Source organism: Gorilla gorilla, chromosome 10 (assembly GCF_029281585.2).
Source record: "Gorilla gorilla gorilla isolate KB3781 chromosome 10, NHGRI_mGorGor1-v2.1_pri, whole genome shotgun sequence".
Lineage (NCBI taxonomy): Eukaryota > Metazoa > Chordata > Mammalia > Primates > Hominidae > Gorilla > Gorilla gorilla.
The window spans coordinates 96224452-96245424 of NC_073234.2; the positions used below are offsets into that span (position 1 = coordinate 96224452).

Here is a 20973-nt window from a genome sequence, read left to right on the forward strand (position 1 = left end):
ATATTGGCAAAATACCAGAGTTCAAGAGTAGGTTCTATCAAGTGAACAGAGGTGCTATTAATTTTTTTTTATTCTAAGCAACCAACCAGCTCAAGCATTTCTAGAGTACTTGAAATGATAAAGCTTTCTCCAGTTATTTATGGTTTCTTTTGATTGGAAACATGTCAAAAGTTTCATGTTAGTGCAAATATAAGTTTTGGTAAATTTCCATCCTTTTAAAATTGAACTTCTTCTCCAGGGGAAAAAAATCTATATTGTGTGATTTATTTTCAGGATGCTCAGAAATAAGCTTTCTTGACTTCATCCTATCATTGGCAGGAAACTTATCACACAAGAAACAGTCTGGCTTTTGTGTCCCATCACATTTAGCAATGCAAATAAAATCAAAGGAAATGTAGGAGCCATCAGCTTTCTTTTCTCTGACATTTGCCAACTTAAGCTAAGTTTAATGTGAACAGAAAGAGATATGCACAAACATAATGTCAGATGCATTTTCATTAATTTTGATGAATGCAGTGCCATTCCAGATGTCATTGTGCAAGGATAGTAACTTTATGCGAAAAAATACATGCTACTCTGTCCATGTTTAAAGGAAAACATTAAAATATTTTAAAACAATAAAAATATTAAAACATTAAATACATTAAAAAACATATTTTACCATAAACAATTTTTTGCACAAAAAGCAAACAAAATAAAGCTGTTATATATATATATGTACACACACATATATATGCACACACACATATATATGTACACACACATATATATATGTTTGCTCTTACTTAACCTACAACATAAAGTCAGTATATGATCTTTAACTAAAATATCCCTTTTATAACGTGATCTGAAATATAGCATCTAATCTCTGCTGTTGTTATATAGGAAGTTTCCTGTATTACAAATGAGCCCATTTGTAATAGTTGTGTATTTCTAGTTATCCTTGGTTATCTGGATTCTTCCATTTTTCATCCTGTGTTCTGGCATGGTTAATTCTCTTGCCCTTTATCCCATCAACTATTGGGTGGTAAATCTTATGTTACACATTACTTTTCTCTTTATGTGGCTGAATATCACCAAGTTCTTAACTTCTTGTCATCTAACAAGGTATCCAGATATCTTTTTATGCTGGTTGCCTTTTTCTACAACCACTACAACGTGTTAACATCTATCTGAAAATTTGGAGCCATCCATTTAAAAATATTGCATTTTTTGAATGATCAAGAACTACATACATAGGTACATATTTTATTGGATATATAGGAGTGAAATTATATAAAGAAATGCAATTCTAATGGTTTCTCTAAATATTCTTTTGGATTTTATACATATATGATCACATCATCTGTGAGTAATAACAGTACTATCATTTTTCTTTCATTCTAATACTTACACCTATTTTATGTTTTTCTTGACTTATTTTAGTAGCTAGGCCACTCAGAATAATAGTCAATGACAATGGTGATTCTTAACTATTATTTCTAATTTTAGCTTTTTATCACTTAATCCATCAAAATTTTTACCACAATAGCTACAATTTCTTAATCGTCAACTCTTTAAGCTAGGCACTGTATTAGTCAAGGTATCTAATGCGCTATCTCATTTTATTTAATCTTTCTGACAATCCTATGTAGTTATTATTGTCTTATTTTATCTTAAAAAAGAGAATAAGCAAAACCAAGATCACAGAAATTAAGTAACTTGGCAGTAGATTACAAAATGATGTGGTCAAGCAAGGATGTGAATCCAGATTTGTCACCATCCATTGCCAATATTCTTTCTGCATTTTTCCATTATATTACAATAAGCTATGATTCAGTATCAGCTTTACTTCCCTCCCTCCCTCCTTCCTTCTTTCCTTCTTTCTTCTCTCTCTTTCTGTTTTTCTCTTCTTCTTCCTTCTTCTGTTTTTCTTCCCTACCTCTCTCCTTCTCATCCTTCACTCTCTCCCATTCTTTCTTCCTCCAGTTCCTCTTTCTCCTATTATCCTTATTTTATCTCATATTGTCACTAATGAGCCAAGTATGTATTTTCTTAGGGTAATTCTGAATCTAAGTTGTATCACCCAACCAAGCATTGACTCTCTCATAAAGCTGATTAAGTTTTCCTTCTATGTTTTCATCCACACAGTAGATTAAGACATTAATAGGCATTAATTTGAAAAGCATCAAGAACAAAAACTTGTGTCGTAATGCTACTTCTCATATGGTTGTGGAATTAGGGTGCAATAGCTCAATTTATTTTAATTATTGATGGTGGGGTAATGAATATAAATATACCAGTCTTGTGTGTTTTCTTCGATTCAGCTTATGGAAACCACCATGTCTCTTCCTATCTGTTATTCATTCCCTAACTTATCAAAACACCATACTTAGGGATACTGTGGGATCCTACTCTTTAATAATGATAAAATCCATTGATTGTGTAATTATTGACTACCACACACTGTACTAGGTAGCTGCACATACTTGATATTTAATTAGCAGGATCAGTGCAAGACTGGTGGTATTAGTCCATTATTTTAAACTAAAAAATACAATTTTAGAGAAGGGAAAAATAGGTAGCCAAGTTGGGATTCAAACTTTGGTCAATATGACCACAACACTACTCTACGAACTTAGCTTCTGTCTCTGATCTGACAGAATGTCTCACGGTGACCTTTCCCACATAGCCCTCTTGGGAGGCATTGTGGTGAAAATTCCCATTCCCTTCAAAAAAATAATTCTCATTGGGGACCAGGAGCACTTGAACAGTAGATGGATAAACTCCAAATATTTCTCCTATCTTGATTATATCTTTAAGTTCATAAGACAAAAAAAAACTCTTTATAAAGATAATAATGAAAGTAGGAGAAAATGAGAGATAATCAAGAAGCAAATAAAATTTGTGACCTAAGTTTCTCAAAATTTTAAAAATTGTGAACCGTCTAATGGCTATAGGTACTTATATTGGTTACAAATTTCATATAAGTTTTCAAAGATGTATCACAGTTTATACAACATAGTTTTAAAACATCATTTTGTTTTACAGCAATTAAAGGATTGATACTGCTTATAACCTTTTGCCAAAGTAAATTTGGTTTGATCATTGTGTATGTCAGGAGAGCCTGGGTAATGCTGATGTACAATAATCTCTAAGTCTTGGAGATTTAGAGTAACAAAGATTTATTTCTTGCTCAGACTACATGTTCATAAAAGGTTATCTAGAGTCTCTGTTTTTTATTTTCTCGTTCTTAAACCAGACTGATTGATAATTTATCATATAAAACATTACTAGTCGTCTAGCAAAGGGAAGAGAACATGGCAAATCATTTACTTACTCATAGGCTCCCATGAAGAAGTGGAACTTATAGCTTCTTCCACTCACATGTGATTGGCTAAAGCAGTTATCATAACCATAGATAGCTTTAGAGAGGATGGAGAAATTCAACTGTAGCATGCACAAAGAAGTAGAGAACTGGCCCAGTTTTGAAATCCTATTATCACAAAATGACAGTCATTCCATATAGGGTTGATTTATTTTCTTATTCTATAGTTCTACTACTTTAGAAAATACTAACATTCAGTTTGGTGATTAGCCGAAGAAGGCAGTTCTTGGTGATTATGACATTGTGTTCTGCGTTTTTGCTTCAAACCTGCATATAGCAGTTATAAATGTGAGAGTAAGTCCTTACAACAGACCACTGTTAGCAGCACATCATCGTCCAGGTCAATGAGCACATCATCCTGAAAAGCAGGAGCATGAATATTTTACAACTTGGAAGATGATGATAGTACATAGATTTTTAATTTTTTTATTACTTTGGTTGCCACAAGAATTCCTTTGTACTCTGTATTCTTTGTATTGTTTGTATTAGATGTCTTCTTAAAATATGATCACTTATACATTTATTGATTTCTTTCTCTGAGGTGCAAAGAACATGAAGTTTTGGGGCAAAGTCTAATTCTTGACAATTGAGCTATTTGCACTGCAATTCAGTTGTCTTCGGGAATTCTCTTAGTAAAAAATCAACATTTCATAATCGTCATATTTCAACTCTATTAATAAGTTTAGGCTAATCTAGCTAATTAATACAGCATGAAGCTAAAGCTTGAAGTCACTTGAAATCAGGGAAATGATCTTTATGGAGAATATCGGTACCATAAAATATTTATTTGATCTCTCATTCAAAAACTTGTGTAAATGTGCTCTTATCAGCCAGCACATCTCATTATAGAAAAGTAGTATCATGTGTCAGCCCATTTCTCTGCCATGTTCTTTAAAATCACTTGCACTGATTAGATGCAATTTAAATATTGATCAGGGGTCTTTAGAGATCCTTCAGCAATAAAACATGACTAAGAAAAGTGTTGCTTACCACTATCTGTATTCTGTGCATGAAGATGTGTGAGGATTTGCATTCAAGTGTAAGTTATTTCTTGATAGAGGAATGCCTTTCTTAGTTGTGTATGTAGATGGTCTTCCTTCAGTACTGATCTCAGCATATATTTTCATGCTTTCTTACAGGTTATAGAAAAAAATAGTTAAGGGAGCTTCAAATCTCTTTTAAGGCCATCTATTTCTAGTTAAAAAAATAAAATTTTATCAAACTATTCTCTTCATACAGGTGCTGCACATATGCCAGGAGCTGATTCAGTGGTTTCATCCAAATGTAAAGCAAAATATGGAATTATTTCAACATATAATAATAACTACTGTTACACTTATGTAAGGCAATAAAAATATTTTTGGCAAAAGCTTGTCCTGCTTGCTTTTTTGAGCATAATTTATGTTTTATAATCTTGTTGGCAAAAGTGTGACCTGTGTCTGTTTTTGCTCTGGTGAGTGCAACTAAGAATGATGCCACTGTCATTTTTGTTCTTTTCTCTGTTTTGCATGACAACATTAATAACTTTCACAAGGAAAAGTATTAACTAGCAAATATTTCTGAAAAACTCAGATAACCACAAAGATTCTGAGCATTATTTGAATAAAAAACTAAAACTTCAAACTTTTTTTTTTTTTGCCAGTATTACAATCAGTACCCAAGACACCAGAAGAGGAAGTATTCTAGGCTCACTATAATGCAACTTTGAGACATTTATTATCATACTTTATAGCTGCAATTTTCTTTACTGGCATTTGGTTTCACCTGCCTGGCAACATGCATTCATATTTTATATTTTAATTGAAGAACTTTTCACTAGAAAGATTCATAATATCATTCAGAATTGTTGTTTATATATTGCTACTATTATTATTTCCCACAGTAAATGTAAATCAACACAATAAGAATAATAAAGAAAATTCCAAACTTAGCAAATATAAACCATATCATATGAATGACATAAAATGTTAGCCAAGATGAAGTAATCTTTTACAATTCCTGTATAACGTGCATTGCCTTTAAGACCAAAATTATTACTAAGGACTTTACTGTGAATATAAAATTAATCTTACTAGTTCAAATTTATAAAAATGTAAGGTAGATAAATTACATCATCTGCTTTCCCTGTGAAAATGTCAAACTGTCTATGGATCAGTTATAGACTTCTATGGACTACCAATGACACACATACCCACTTTACCATAGGAAGAATTTGTTAGATGTATTTATAATGCCTATACAAAGCCCTCATATTTATTTTCCATTTTAATTTCATTCTCATTTTCCTTAGCAAATTCTAAAATCAAAAAGGCTGGTGTGTTTATTTGAACAGATATCCATAACACATTTACATTTCCAGACCCAACTTCTCCCCCAGCCTTCAAACTTAGATGCCTGTTAGACATCTCTGCTTGGATATCTCAAAAGCATCATCAACTTACTATGTCCGTAACAGAGTTCCTGGATAGTCTTCTGCAAAACTAGTCCACCTTATTATAACATCATTCATTCAATTGTTCAAGCCCAAACCTAAGATTCAATAGAGTCTTCTTTCTTTGACATCCCATATCGCCATCTAGTTCATTAATAATTTCTGTTGACTTTGCTCTCAAAAATATATATCTGGAATCAGACAGCTTCCCATTTCGCAGCGCTGCCACCTTTGTCCAAGTTGCTATCATCTCATCTCTCACTCAATCTACTCACTACTTTATCACTAGTCTCTCTTTGTTTCTACTTTTGTACTCACACTTGTAGTCTCATCACAGCATCCAGACACACATTTTCAAAAGCAAATAAAATCAGGTCAGAACTCTCCAGAGGCTTCCTACCATGCTTAGAAAGAAATCCAATGTTCTTACTATATGGCCTGCCAGGCCTATGTGTTCTGCTCTCCAGCTACCTCTACGGAGCCTACCTTGCTTATTCTACTGCACACACATTAGCTTTCGGTTTTTGCACTTGTGATTTCTTCTGCCTGGAACACTATGACCCCTGATATTTCTGTGACTGTTCCATTACTTAATTAGCTTTTGTTGCTGATCATATTAAATAATAGAGCTTCAACATGACCCCTCTAATCCTGCTTTATTTCTCTCCAGTCTTGTCACTCTGATATTGTATTGTATATTTATCATAGTTTTCTCCCACTAGACTGTGAGTTCCATGGTGGTAGAGACTTTGAATTCATCATAAGCCACATACTCAATGAGCAGAGGTATATATTTGATGTATCCTATCCTGTGGTTACTTCTGTGGAAAGCAGAATTCTAAGACATAGAAGAGATGGTAGAATCTCTAAAAAGGAAAAAAATTGGTCATCAAATTTCGGGGGAATGGCACTCTGTGAAGGAAGAAAACAGAGTATGCGAAATTTGGCCTTGGTCTACAGAGTGAGCACAGGAGTGACAACCATAATCAAGAGGACGCTCATGCAGTTTTGAGATATTTTATACCTTTCCCACTGAGGGGAAGCTAATGCCGAAGAATCCGTATGCTGAGAAATTTCCTTACAGCCTTCAATCAAATTCATAGGTTAAAACTTAGAGACGTTATTATGGTTATGTACTTAGGTTGTGTGCAATATTAACAAAAATTAAATAGCGAACACTTCACCTGATAAATATTTAGCACAAGCACAGCATAAGTCAACACATTCCAGCAAAGGTCAAATTTTACATGTATTGCATAGGCACCAGTTTAAATCTGTAGTGAGAAGTTTTGTATGTCTTTACCTTGGTCTTTCCTGCCTAGTGACTAAACTAGTATTGTTGAGGCAAAAGAATATACATTAGCCACAAGAAGAGTTGTAAAGAGAAAGGTGGAGTAACACAAGCATTCATTGGAGGTGCCTGCTCTACGCTACAATAAACTCTGTAGGTAGCCATTGGTTTCAACTGACTTTGGAGGGAATAACAGGAGGTAATTCATCACTGAGGATTTTGGCAGGGTAAATGGATTTATGGACTTTAGGTTCTAACTAATGAATTATTACCTGGTTCCTGACAGGGAAGGAGTAATGGGTTACCAAGTAAAACAATATAGCTTGTAGATCTCAAGTGGCTTCTTTTGTAACCAATTAAATTCATAAGTTGAATGGTCCATCCCACCACAAGTCAATACAAAATTCAAATAGTCATTTCAACATACTTGTTTCACCTTAGTCTTCTTGAAACCATTAGTCAAGAAAGGATTACAATGTAGATTTGCTAGAAAGGCATACCAGCCTATCTGTATATTTTCCATTGCCTTAGACCGTAATGTTTAGTCAGTAGGAGGTTACTACTTCAGATTTACCTGGGAGAGAATTAGTTAGATGTTCTTTTTAGACAAACTCAGCCCCCATTAATGATAACTATTTCTACCTGAATTTCTAGGTGGCTTCAAGTGACCACTAAATAGCATAGACTACATGCAACAGTCACCTGCTAGGCAGTCCCTTCATTGGTACCAGAAGATCAACATTTGGTTTTATATGAATGTATAAATCCTGGCTGGATCTAATTTAGCAGGCTAAATTATATTTTATCATCTGTCCAAGTAGCTAAAAACGGAAAATTAAAATGTAGTTCCAATCTTAACAATTTCAACTGTTTGTGTAGAGAAGACATGTTTTCTATGAAGAAGACATATGGCTGAATTTAGTTATTAAAATTTTAGTGCCATACCTCTCGAATAGCTGTACAAAACTCACTCTGAAGCACTTTTTTGAGGGATTGTAGCTTGTGCACTGGTACTTCTCCAGATTCCTGTAGTTTTTCCAGTAATTCAATTGCTCTTGCAACATCTGAATGAAAAAAAAAATGGAAATAGAGAAACCTAGAATAAATTGTATCTCATCTGCTCAAAGTACTATTATTCCAGTTGGATGATGACATTGAAAAGCAAGTGGAATTAAATTGCATAATCAGAACTTATATTCATTGCTTTTTGGTCTCATCTTTTGGTAAAAGGTCATTTTAATTTGTTCCACACATTTGTCACTTCATACATTTTCTTTGACGGGATTTCATGTAATTTGTGTCATACAAATGAATTTGAATATTATGTCAGTAAAGAGTTGGACACATGTCTATCATTTATTCTGATACTCCAATAACAAAACTAATTCATCAATTTTGCCTCTGAGGTGCTTCCTTTCAGTTCCTTTTCCTTTCCCATTTCAGTTTGTCATAGCTACAATGTTACATGTATTACTATGATGAATGGATTGCTGTGTATCTCTGCAGTTTGCCTATAAACTTCTTGAGGGTGGGAACTTGTCTGGTTTGGTTACCATTGTATCCTCAGGGTATGGTATATTATAGTGATTAAAATTAATGCACTTTTTCCATTTCACTGCCATTGCATTATTTCAGACCCTCGTCATCTCCCCTCTGTCCAATTGGAATTATTTCTTCTCCTCCAGCCTCTTCAAATGGTCCACAAAGCTATTTTCCTAAAATAAAAGTCTGATCATGTGCCCATCTACCAGCCTTTAGAACAGTACTAAGCAAGAGTTTTCAATAACAATTATTTTAAATGCTTCTCTTTCACTTAACAATATCAAAGGTTAATGTATCAAGAAACATGTAGTCTTTTATAGACATAAAATTTAAAATTCCCTGGATTATTTCATATTGCCAAGAGAAAATAATTCAATAAAGAGTCATTTAAAAATACTTATGGGTGATCTCTTCTACCCTTGTCACTACAGTAAATAACTCACTGAAAAGCCACTTAGGCATTTATGTTATAGGACATGAGATTTTCGATTCCTAAGTGCCTAGCTCCAGAAAGCGTCCCACATCCCTGCCATCAGCTTATAAATTTATCCATTCACTCATCCATCTAGTATTTTGAGTTTCTGTTATTAATGCTTGGTGCCAGCTTAACAAGAGTATGATACTCCCTTTCAAAGCTCGCAATCTAATGAGAAAGAAATATAATAGCACAGCCACCTTCAATAAAATTGTTAGCACCTCAGAATCTGGGTGGGGTTAGCATAGGTGTAAGTATCTAACTGAATAAAATAACAAAAAGTGACTTTGATGGGGACTGTCTTTGAAGTAGTCATTTTGACTGCCAATCGTGGGCCAAAGTAGCACAAATCATTAAATCAATGTGACACTGCCAGTTTCCAAAGTCTGTCTTTTAGTACATAAACAGGAAGTCTACATAGTCAACTAGACAAAACCAGACACTTTTATGCATTTCTAACTGCAAAAGATACTCTACCTAGGCTGCAGTAAGCCATGATTGCACCACTGGACTCCAGCCTAGGAGACAGAGTGAGACCCTATCTTTAAAACAACAACAGAGACAAAAATTCTACCTAGATGCCCATGGATGCGTGGAACTCTCAGAGCTCATTTTTTTTCCCCTAAAACTCGCTCTTCTTTTCCTTTGTTCCATATTTCTAAAAATTTCTTCCCCCAAACAAGCCATCCTCTCAAGCAAAACTATGGTGTTTTTCACACTCCCCTTGCATACAGATAGTCGGCAAGTGCGGTAGATTCTATCTTGGAATTGCCTTTTGTAAAGAGCCCTATCACTCTCACAGAAGTCTTCATCATTTCTCACTTGCAGTACTGGAACATCTCCTAACTGATCTCCTTTAAATTAGTCTTCTTTTTTCAGTCCATCTGCCAACATTGCTTCCATAGTAATTATCCTGAATGGTAAACCTAATTATTACTCTCCTGCACATAAAACCTTCCCTGGCTTCCCATTTCCTACAGAGTAAAGTTCAGAGCACTTAGGGTTACATATAAGGCCCTTAACAGCCGACTTCTTCTCGCTCATCTCAGAACACTTCCTCCTGTCCATCCTACAGTGGGGCCATCCCAAATTTTTGCTATTTCTAGGACATGCCAAAGAATTCCACACCTATGTTTTGGCACATGTCATCACCTGTTCCTGAAATGCAATTCATTCATTTACGCAGTAGTGCTAGCCCTGGGCTGTGCACAGGAGACAGTGGTGAAGGAGATAGCCCCTTTCTCTTGCTTTCACGGAACTCACGGGTCTTTGAGGGGCAGGGGTCACAGACATGCAATAAAGTGGGTGTGTTCTATAAATGAAGCACTACAGGCTTGTCCATGGATGTATAACAAAGACATTTATCATCATCAAAGAAGTCAGGGAGGATCTATTTGTGGAAATAACTGCTAAGCAGAGTCCTAGGTAGGAGGTGTAAGTGGAGAAGGAGGGAAGAATGTTCAAGACAAAGGGAATAAATGCAGATCAAAGGCTTGTTAAGAGAGTGTGGGATATTCAAAGAAATAAAAGGCGTTTATTATAGCTAAAGCTGAAAACAGGGTGAGAGTAGCAAGAGATGAGTGGCGAGAGAAGAGGTAGATAGAAATCACATCATGGTGGGTGTTTAAGGCCATATAAGGGCAGACTTGGCTTAAAAACCATCTCCTCAACAATGTCTTCCCTGACTCTCTGAAGCAGCTTCAGTTGCTCTCATGTCTGCATTTCCACAGTTCTTTGTTCACTCATCTATTATAATAATTACTACCCTCTGTTTGCACGTACATCTCCCTCCTTTATCTCTGTGAATGTATACACTTCTTCAGATGTCAGAAACAAAATATCTCATTCATTGCATCCACAGAATTCCACATCCCTGTGTCTTGGCACATATCATCCCATGTTCCTAAAATGCAGAATACCTAACAAATATCATGTGTTTAATGCATATTCGTTGAATGAATGAGAGATTAACTGATGAGACTGGTTCAGGAAGGCAGGTGTTAGAGGTCTATGTCTGTGTGAACCTGTAACTTCTCATGAATCTAGAACTCCAGATTATTATCAGCCTTGGTTAAGCCTTGCTTGGATCTGGACTAGGAGAGAAAGGCAAGCCTAAATCTGCAGGCTGAAGAGAATTAGAGACTACACTGGGTGAAGTCCAGCAAAATTGAAAATGATACTATCTTGGATATTTTTAGTAGTTCTCAACCTGGGCTGTGCATTGAAATTATCTAGGGTGCATTTAGAAGTTATTAATGCCTGAGACCTATGCCAAACAAATTAAACCAGAATCTCCAGAACAGTGGTTTTCAACCTTAACTGCACATTAAAATCAACCAGAGAGGCTTTAAAAAAACACAAATGCCTAGGTCGGTCCCACCTGGAGAATTTCTGATGTGATTGGCACAGAGTGGGGGGCTGGGCATGGGGCTTTTTAAAGCCCTTCAGGCGATGCTAAAGTGCAGCCAAGGTTGAGACCACTGCTCTAGTTCGCATGGGTAATTTTAAAGCCCCTGTGTGATTCTAATACACAGCCAGGGTTGAGAACCTCTGCTACATATTATTGGTTCTAAACACGAATGTGTTTAAGAATCACCCAGAAAAGCTTATTGAAATGCAGGTGCCTAATCCTTACCCCATTTGAGAGATGTTGATTCAGAAGGTGTGAGGATAAGACCCCGGAATATGCCTTTTAAGCACAAGTTCAAAGTGATTCTTAGTGATTGTTAGTTTACAGACCCCAGAGAGAGAAAAGTGAACGAAATTATTTTTTTAGGTTTCTTTCATTCCAGAATTCCAGAAACTCTTGTACTCTCTATTATTCTTTAATACAGTGTGTAACATGGTGCTGAATGGGATTCTTTGAGGAGTTTCAGAATTATTCATAAAAGCCCACAGATGACAGCAATTAGTGCTAAGGAGGTCATTAGCAAAGGCTGCTCATTGGAATCACCTGTGAAGTTTTTCAACCTGACCTACTACCACAGACCAATTAAACCAAAATCTCTAGGAGTGGAATCTACTAAACAAGTTGTTGTTTTTTAAATTTTTGTTTTTTAGCTTCCATATGATTTCTAAGACCATCAAAAGCTGAGAAAAATATTGTTCAAAAAAGAGCCATCAAGGAAACCAGACATGTCTCCATTAAGACTTATAAAAGCTGAGCCAACCCTTTTCTATTACACCACAGGCCTTTCCCAGTCCTCATAAAAGGTCATTGGGAGATAAGAGAAAATTCAAGAATTGTTAAATCATTAATTTGACACAGTACTGGGTCTTTTGCTTCTCTTCCAACAACTAAGTAAGGAAGGCTCTGACAGAAACAATTGTAGCTAGTGGGCATGCCTGAAAGAAGGGAGGCTAGCATCTCTTTCCTCGTGGCATAGGCAATGAACTTGGTGACCCACTTGCCCTCTCTGTCTGAGCAGAGGGAGACAGCTAAAAAGCAGCGCCCAATGGAGCCTAAACCATCTTGGGGTACCCCTTAAGCCATCTAGTGGGTACCCCTCCAAGGGAGTCTTGCAGTATAATGTCAGGGATACACAGCAGGTGGTAAAAGCCAACGGAAGTCTGAAAACCAGAAGTGGGAGAGATCAAGTTCCTCCAGCCAGGCCTAGCCGTTTTGGAAACAAATAGGTGGGAGTGATAAATGGATATGAGGCTGGAGTTTTAAACAGAATTCTGATTCCCTTAAGTTCTATAAGAATATCAGAAACCTGCAAGGCTAGGTTCCAGAAGGAAGCAAAAGAAGGCTTCGAGTCAGCAACATACTTTTATTCTTAAATCCATTAGAATAAAGTGTGTGTAGTTTATTTATAACAGTTCCCTTAGGTTCTTGTTCAGAACCTCCTGATGCTTGTTTTATGAAACTCTTCTATCACGTTTGATTAGTAACAGAGAAGTTTGGGTTTACTGGTATAACTCAGATCAAGAGGAATATTAGATAAGAACTGGGGAGGCTGCCAGGTAAGCACAACGAAAGCAAGAAGGATTATTTTCCTAGAACCTACTCCTCCTATTGTCTGCCACCTCTGATGAATACCACTCTCCCAATGCATGAGGCAAATACTTGCATATTACACTTGCCCCTTTGCTCTCCCTCACACTCCCTCACACCTTCATCACACTTCTCAGAATGGTGCACAATTTAAAATTTATTCATTGCTTATTTCTAGAATTTTCGATTTAATAATTTTGGATTGCGATTGACTGAGGGTAACTGAAATTTTGGAAAGTAAAACCACAGAAAGCAAAACTACAGATAAGGGGATATTAAAAATTGAGATTAAAAAGAGGGAGAGGTGGAGCCTTAAAATCTGTTCTTTTAGTACTCATCTCAGATGATTCTGATGCAGGAAGTGGTTCACAAATGCACTCTACAGATCACTGAGTTTAATACATGGTCCAGAACAAAATGAGTTAATGGCCATCATTATTCAGTGCTTACTTGTCTTACTTAGATCACCATGTAAAATCCTTACTATTATATCAAGAGATTACTATTATTTATATCGCACAGTTAAAGAAAAATAAAAACAACTAAGGCTCAGAAAGATGAATCATCTGGCCCAAAGCTATACACCTAACAAATGGAGAGGCCAGAATCCAAAACCAGCTGTGTTTGACTCCAGTGTCTCTGCTCTTGTTTATTCCTCTACCCTGCCACAGAAAAGGGATTCAAAATAAAATAATAAAGATATGGCAAATTTATTTTTTAGATACTGCAACGTGGACCATTGTGAGCTTGGGTAAACAGTTATAACACTGCCGAAAGCCTCATATTACATTATAGTATTACCAATGTGTTTATAGTGATAACAGTGGATCACTGAAAGATGATCACATCATCATCAAATGCCTGATAGTAAAGTGCCACATTGTCAAAAGACTTCCTTCAAAATAGCTGGAACATTATAAACAAAACAAAAACAAGAATAAAATATTGGAACTTAAAAATATTAGAATTTAAAAGGGATGAGCTTACAGTGATCTAAAGGAGTTCAATTAATTTTTCATTCTCTAATGATGAGTTTTCATGAACTCGATTGACATTTAGACTGTGGAATTTGACTTATGACGCATCCAAAGCTGGAACATGGATAATGATGCAGCTGGGTCATTTAAAGTTACTGTTCACTAATTCCACAAAATGTGTTGAGCACTCAAGCTAACAATATGAATTATCTATCCCAAAGCCATCCACAACCCTCTAATTGCTTGCCATCTTCTACTACAGAAACTGAAAAGAGAATGCACTTCTTTTTCCAGACTCTACTGCAATTTTGCCAAGTTGTTTTAAGTGTAAAGTCACTGGGTATGGCTTCCAGGAAGGCCTTTGAAATGGACAAACTGCTGGCATAAGCCTTCAACATTTTCATCTTTGCACCCTTCCTCTTTCCACTTTCTTTTGACAGATACAATGCCTTGAAGTGCCTTGGAGGTAAAACTCCCATTTTGTGATCACGAAGATAACTGCCATGTGCTAAGGATGGTGGAGTAGGAAGAAGGAAAGGACACAGGCCTAATGTCCTCACTGAGCTGTTGTACTAGCCCTGAACTGTCCAAACCCATGATTCTTGTCCGTGAGAAAAAATATATGCTTCACTATTTGGTTATCTATGGCTTTCAACCAAATACAAGCTAGCTGCCAGGAGAGCAGGTGACTTTAAAGGTGCTTTTCTAGGTTTCTGCGATAATATTGATGCTATAGAGACACTGGAATAATCTACAGTGGTCTTTTGATTAAGATCGTCATGGAAGCCAATCTGGGAAAGGTCTGGAAAATGACCTTTGGACTGAGACTGGAAATGTCAGCCATGTAAAGATCCAAAGAAGGAGCATCCAGACAGGAGGACAGAAAGGGCAGAGATGCTAAAGTGAGGGAGTAAGCCTACATGTGGAAGGTCAGACAAAACCAGTGTTGGTGGAACACTGTAATCAAGGCGACAAGCGATAGTAACAGTGATGTTCTGGTAAATAAATAACACTGGCTACTGACTTATTACTAGTTTTTTGAGGTGCCTAAAAATTTTACCAAATAATGTTCAGTTTAAAAATCTAATACAACGACAGTGCATGTGTACCAACAACATAAAATAAATGGTAAATAATGCTTTGTACTTCTATCACTGCGATATGAAAGGAAACTGTCAATTTAGAAGTTACTAATGAGACATGACAATCAATGTGTCCTACTCATCTGACCCTCATCTCTGCTTTAATCTGCCAACAACTTGCTGCGTTCCTCAAATGCAGACTAATTGGCAAACCCAAAGAAGAACTGGTTCAAGTTAAATGTGTTCAAATTTTAAAAATTTACTCAGTATGCTATTGAAAATACCCAACTTTATATTTGTTATCAAAAACTAAATGATCATGGGATTTGGGACAACACTGAAGTGTATCACAAAAAAAGTCTGACAATACTAGAGTCATGAATTTATATAATGACAAAATCCTGGCATTGACTGCTCAAAGTGTTTGTCAGACCTACTGCAACGAACAATATATGATACAAAATGAAAAACTATAGTTCTTAAGAGATTCTCTGGAGGTACTTATTTCATTTGAAATTGATTACCTACCCAGTAAGCAAATCTTTAGGTATACAAAGCTTAAGATACAGCCTTCTTTGTTAAACAATTGCTGTTATGTGGTTAAAGTCAGTAATGCATTCCCAGTTTTCCTAGGAACTATATTTAGCATTTTTTTCTTTTTCTTCTTTCCTGTTTTTTTTTAAAATCCTTCTTATTTTCTTTCCTAAACAGCTAAAACTGAAGTTTGATTTGCCTACTACTACCCGAGACATCATGAAATCAAGTCTTACCTTCCTTTCTGTTTCAGCTTTCATTTTTTTCTCCTTATTATTTGATGTCTTTCCTTTATATTTGATGTCTTTCCTTTATTCTGTATTTTTACCTCACTTTTGTATTTAATCTTGTACATATGTTTTTACATCCTTACAGCCAACTATAGCCTTATTCCTAATCCCAGTGAAATTAGCTTATTTTATTTTTTCTTGTTCCCAAAAATGTAATCTGTTTTTACACATCTGAAGGAAGTTGAACAATCTACTGCCTGCCCTTGTTAGGCTAAATACTAGAACACCTGTTTCCTATCAATTTTGGTGTCCAGCATAGAATCGTGACAATTGCAGACACCTGAAAATTGTTTGTTGGGGCCGGATGCGTAATCCTGTAATCCCAGCACTTTGAGAGGCTGAGGTGGGTGGATCACTTGAGCCCAGGAGTTTGAGAACGGCCTGGCCAACATGACAAAACCCCATCTCTACTAAAAATAGAAAAATTAGCCGGCGTGGTGGTGGGCGCTTGTAATCCCAGCTACTCGGGAGACTGAGGAGGATGAATCACCTGAACCTGGGAGGCGGAGGTTGCAGTTAGCCAAGATCGTGCCACTGCATTCCAGCCTGGGCGACAGAGTAAGACTGTCTCAAAAAAATTTAAAAAAATTGTTTATTGAATATAATTGATTGCATTAAGTCAAATATTAAATATTGATTTATTATTTGCAAAATCAAAATATTGCCAATATTTTCTCTGAATCTGTAAGTTGTTTGTTTACTGTGTTGATAGTTTCTTTTGCTGTGCTGAAGTTTTTTAAGTTAATTAGGTCCCATTTGTTAGGTTTTGGTTTTGTTGCAATTGCTTTTGATATCTTTATTATGAAGTCTTTGCTGAACCTATGTCTAGAATGTTATTTCCTAGATCATCTTTCAGGGTTTTTAAAATTTTAGGTTTTATATCTAAGTATTTAGTCCATCTTGAGTTGATTTTTGTATGTGGTGTAAGGAAGGGGTTCAGTTGCAATCTTCTGCATACGGCTAGCCAGTTATAACAGCACCATTTATTGAATACAAAGCTTTCTCCATTGCTTGTTTTTGTCAACTTTGTTGAAGATCAGATGGTTGTTGGTGTGCAACATTATTTCTGGGCTCTCTATTCTGTTCTATTGGTCTCTGTGTCTGTTTTTGCACCACTATCATGCTGTTTTGGTTTCTATAGCCTTATAGTATAGTTTGAAGTTAGGAACTGTGATGCCTCCAGCTCTGTGGCTTTTTTGTTTTTTGTTTTGCTTAGCATTGCCTTGGCTATTTGGGCTCTTTTGTGGTTCCATGTGAAATTTAAAATAGTTTTTTTTTTCTAATTCTGTGAAGAATTGTAGTTTGATAGGAATATAATTGAATCTGTAAATGGCTTTGGGCAGTATGTCCATTTTAATAATATTGATTCTTCCTATCCATGAGCAGAGAATGTTTTTCCATTTGTTTGTGTCATCTCTGATTTCTTTGAGAAGTGTTTTGTAATTCTGATTGTAAAGATCTTTTTGCCTCCCTAGTTAGCTGTATTCCTAGGTATTTTATTCTTTTTGTGGCAGTTGTGAATGAGATTGCATTCTTGATGTGGCTCTCAGCTTGAATGTTGTTAGTGTGTGGAAATGCCACTGACTTTTGCGCATTGATTTTGTATCCTGAAATTTTGCTGAAGTTGTTTATCAGATCAAAGAGCTTTTGCACACAGTCTATGGGGTTTTCTAGGTATAGAATTATATAGTCTGTAAACAGGGATAGTTTGACTTCCTCTCTTCCTAATTTGGATGCCTTTTCTTTCTTTCTCTTTCCTCATTGCTCTGGCTAATCCAGTACTATGTCGAGTAGGAGTGGTGATAAGGCATCCTTGTCTTTTTCTCATTTTCAAGAGGAATGCTTCCAGCTTTTTCCCATTCAGTATGATGTTGGCTGTGGGTTTTTCATAGATGGCTCTTATTATTTTGAAGTACGTTTCCTCAATGCCCAGTTTGTTGGAGGTTTTTAGCATGATGTGATGTTTAATTTTATCAAAAGCCTTCTCTACATCTATTGACATGATCATATGGGTTTTGTTTTTAGTTCTGTTTATGTGGTGAATCACAATTATTGATTTGTGTACATTTGAACCAACCTTGCATCCCAAGGATAAAGCTTTTCCGATCGTGATGGATTAACTTTTTGATGTGATGCTGGAGTTAGTTTGTTTACATTTTGTTGAGGATTTTTGCATTTATGTGTATCAAGGGTGTTGGCTTGAAGTTTTCTTTTTTGTTGTTGTGTTTCTGCCAGGTTTTGGTATCAGAATGATGCTGGCCTCATATAATGAGTTAGGGAGGAGTCCCTCCTTTTCAATTTTTTTGGAATAATTTCAGTAGGAATGGTACCAGTTCTTCTTTATGTATCTGGGAAAATTTGGTCATGAATCCATCTGATCTTGGGCTTTTTCTGGTTGGTATGCTGTGTATTACTGATTCAATTTCAGAACTTCCTATTGGTCTGTTCTGGGATTCAATTTCATCCTGGCTCAATCTTGGGAGGTTGTATATTTCTAGGAATTTATCCATTTCCTCTAGGTTTTCTTTTCTTTTTTTTTTTTTTTTTTTTTTTTTTTTGAGATCGAGTCTCGCTCTGTTGCCCAGGCTGGAGTGCAATGGCGCGATCTCCACTCACTGCAAGCGCCGCCCCCAGGTTCACGCCATTCTCCTGCCTCAGCCTCCCAAGTAGCTGGGACTACAGGCGCCCGCCACCATGCTGGGCTAACTTTTTGTATTTTTAGTAGAGATGGGGTTTCACCGTGTTAGTCAGGATGGTCTCCATCTCCTGACCTCGTGATCTGCCCGCCTCCGCCTCCCTCCTCTAGGTTTTCTAGTTTGTGTGCATAGAGCTGTTCATAGTACTCTCTGATGGGTTTTTGTATACCTGTGGAGATGGTGGTAACATCCCCTTTGTCATTTCTAATTGTGTTTATTTGGATCTTCTCTTTTTTTATTTATTGGTCTAGGTAGCACGCTTTCTATCTTATTCTTTCAAAAAACAAGCTCCTGAATTTGTTGATCTTTTGTCTGCTTATTCATGCCTGAATTTCCTTCAGTTCAGCTCTGATTTTGGTTATTTTTTGTCTTCTGCTAGCTTTGGGATTGGTTTGCTCTGGTTTCTCTAGTTACTCTAGGTGTGATGTTAGGCTGTTAATTTGAGATCTTTCTAACATTTTGATGTGGGCATTTAGCCCTATAAAATTCCCTCTTAACACTGCTTTAGCTGTGTCATAGAAATTCTGGTATATCTTTGTTCTCATCAGTTTCAAAGAATTTCTTGATTTCTGCCTTAATTTCATAGTTTATCCAAAAGTCATTCAGGAGCAGGTTAATTTCCATGTAATTGTATGGTTTTGAACAATTTTCTTAGTATTGATTTCCATTTTTATTGTTCTGTGGTCTGAGAATGTGGTTGATATGATGTTGGTTTTTTAATTTGCTGAGGATTCGTTTATGGCAGATTGTGTAGTTAATTTTAGAGTATGTGTTATGTCTGGCAAGATTGTTTGTTGAATAGAATTGATTGTATTAAATCAAAATTTCATATTCTATTTATGTAAGTATTTGTATTCACTAGTTAACAATGATACCATGTCAAACTCTATTTAACAACATTTAGAATTCTTACAAATATGAATTCTAAGAAGATGAGGATTTAGGGAACTGGACTCCATCTTTTTATAATGATTAAATATAATTGTCTAAGTGAAGCAGAAAAGAACCGAAGGGTATGACTTGAAAATAGATTGGAGTTCATTTTATTAGCACTTATGAAAATTTTTAGGGAAGTCATTTTTTAAGCTTTCTGGGGAAGATATTTTAAAGTACATTGTCCAAACTACAACAGTTCACATGCAGACAAACTTTTTTAGAAAATGAATATGATGGGCACTTAGGCACTACCTAATTAAGTACACTAGAAGTACAGCTGTAGGAATAAAATAAAACCACTATGTAACAGATTAGCAATATGATATAACTCAACAGTGCACTGCTGGCTTCCCATCCTGTCCATCCACACTATTCCTTATTTACATTCCATCTATGACCTCAATTGATTTTAGATGCAGCTAGGTGAAAAAACAGAACACCTTTCACAGAGCTTCAAGTTTAATTTAATTCGAAGTCTATGTATTTTACCTTTTCTTCCCTAATTTCTTATCGGTCTAATGATCTCTCAATAAGTTGAATAATTATTGCTGGCATGTTAAAATGCAAGCCACAAATATATACCAGTTGTAATATTTCCCTAACTTAGTACATAAAAAACAAACTACCTTTTATATTGGTAGCGTTCCATCTGTGCGCATTGTAAAAATTGAGAGACTTTTTTCCCTGTAATTATTATCAGTAAATCCCAGTTCCCTTTTATAGTGTTCAGGGAATTGGAAGAGAAAACCTATCAGGAAATTGCTGAAGAGACACCCCATCAATTTGTCTGGGTGTTTTTGGAGAGTTTGTTATAAAGAAACTACAAATTTAACTTTTCCTGTCCTCAAATACATCCTATACTAGCAAATGGATGAATATTTTAATCTAAACTGACACTTTGATATATAATTCTGCTGTAAAGCTCCTTAATAATGTTTCCTCTTTTACCTTATCATTACTATATCATACTGTCATCCGTTTTCTTCATTACTTTGAGAGTTGTATGATGAGGTTAGTATGGTGCTATCTACATCTTTAAGGGGTAATTAGAGGGCAAAGTAAAGCTTGATGTTTGCAGAAGTTGTTATGGTGAATAGTACATCTATTTTGTTGAGAACATTATCACTACAGGGCAGTATAAAAGATTATTTATAGTTAATTTTTGTATATAGTGAAAGGCAGGGGTCCAGCTTCAATCTTCTGCATATGACTACCCAGTTATACCCAGGACCATTTATTGAAGAGAGTGTCTTTCCCCCATTGCTTTTTTTTTGCCAGCCTTTTTGAAGATCAGACGATTGTAGGTGTGTGGCTTTTTTTCTGAGTTTTCTATTCTGTTCCATTGGTCTATGTGT

At 35.9% G+C, this 20973-nt stretch overlaps 1 protein-coding gene across 1 annotated transcript in view; it reads right to left on the reverse strand.

Moving 5' to 3' along the window:
- The window catches only part of LIN7A (lin-7 homolog A, crumbs cell polarity complex component), a 145541-nt gene that overhangs the window by 88440 nt on the left and 36128 nt on the right, over window positions 1-20973 (reverse strand). Inside the window, exon 2 of the mRNA XM_004053624.4 lies at window positions 8035-8153. Within this exon, the coding sequence (XP_004053672.1) occupies window positions 8035-8153 (119 nt within the window). The remainder of the gene's footprint in view (window positions 1-8034; window positions 8154-20973) is intronic.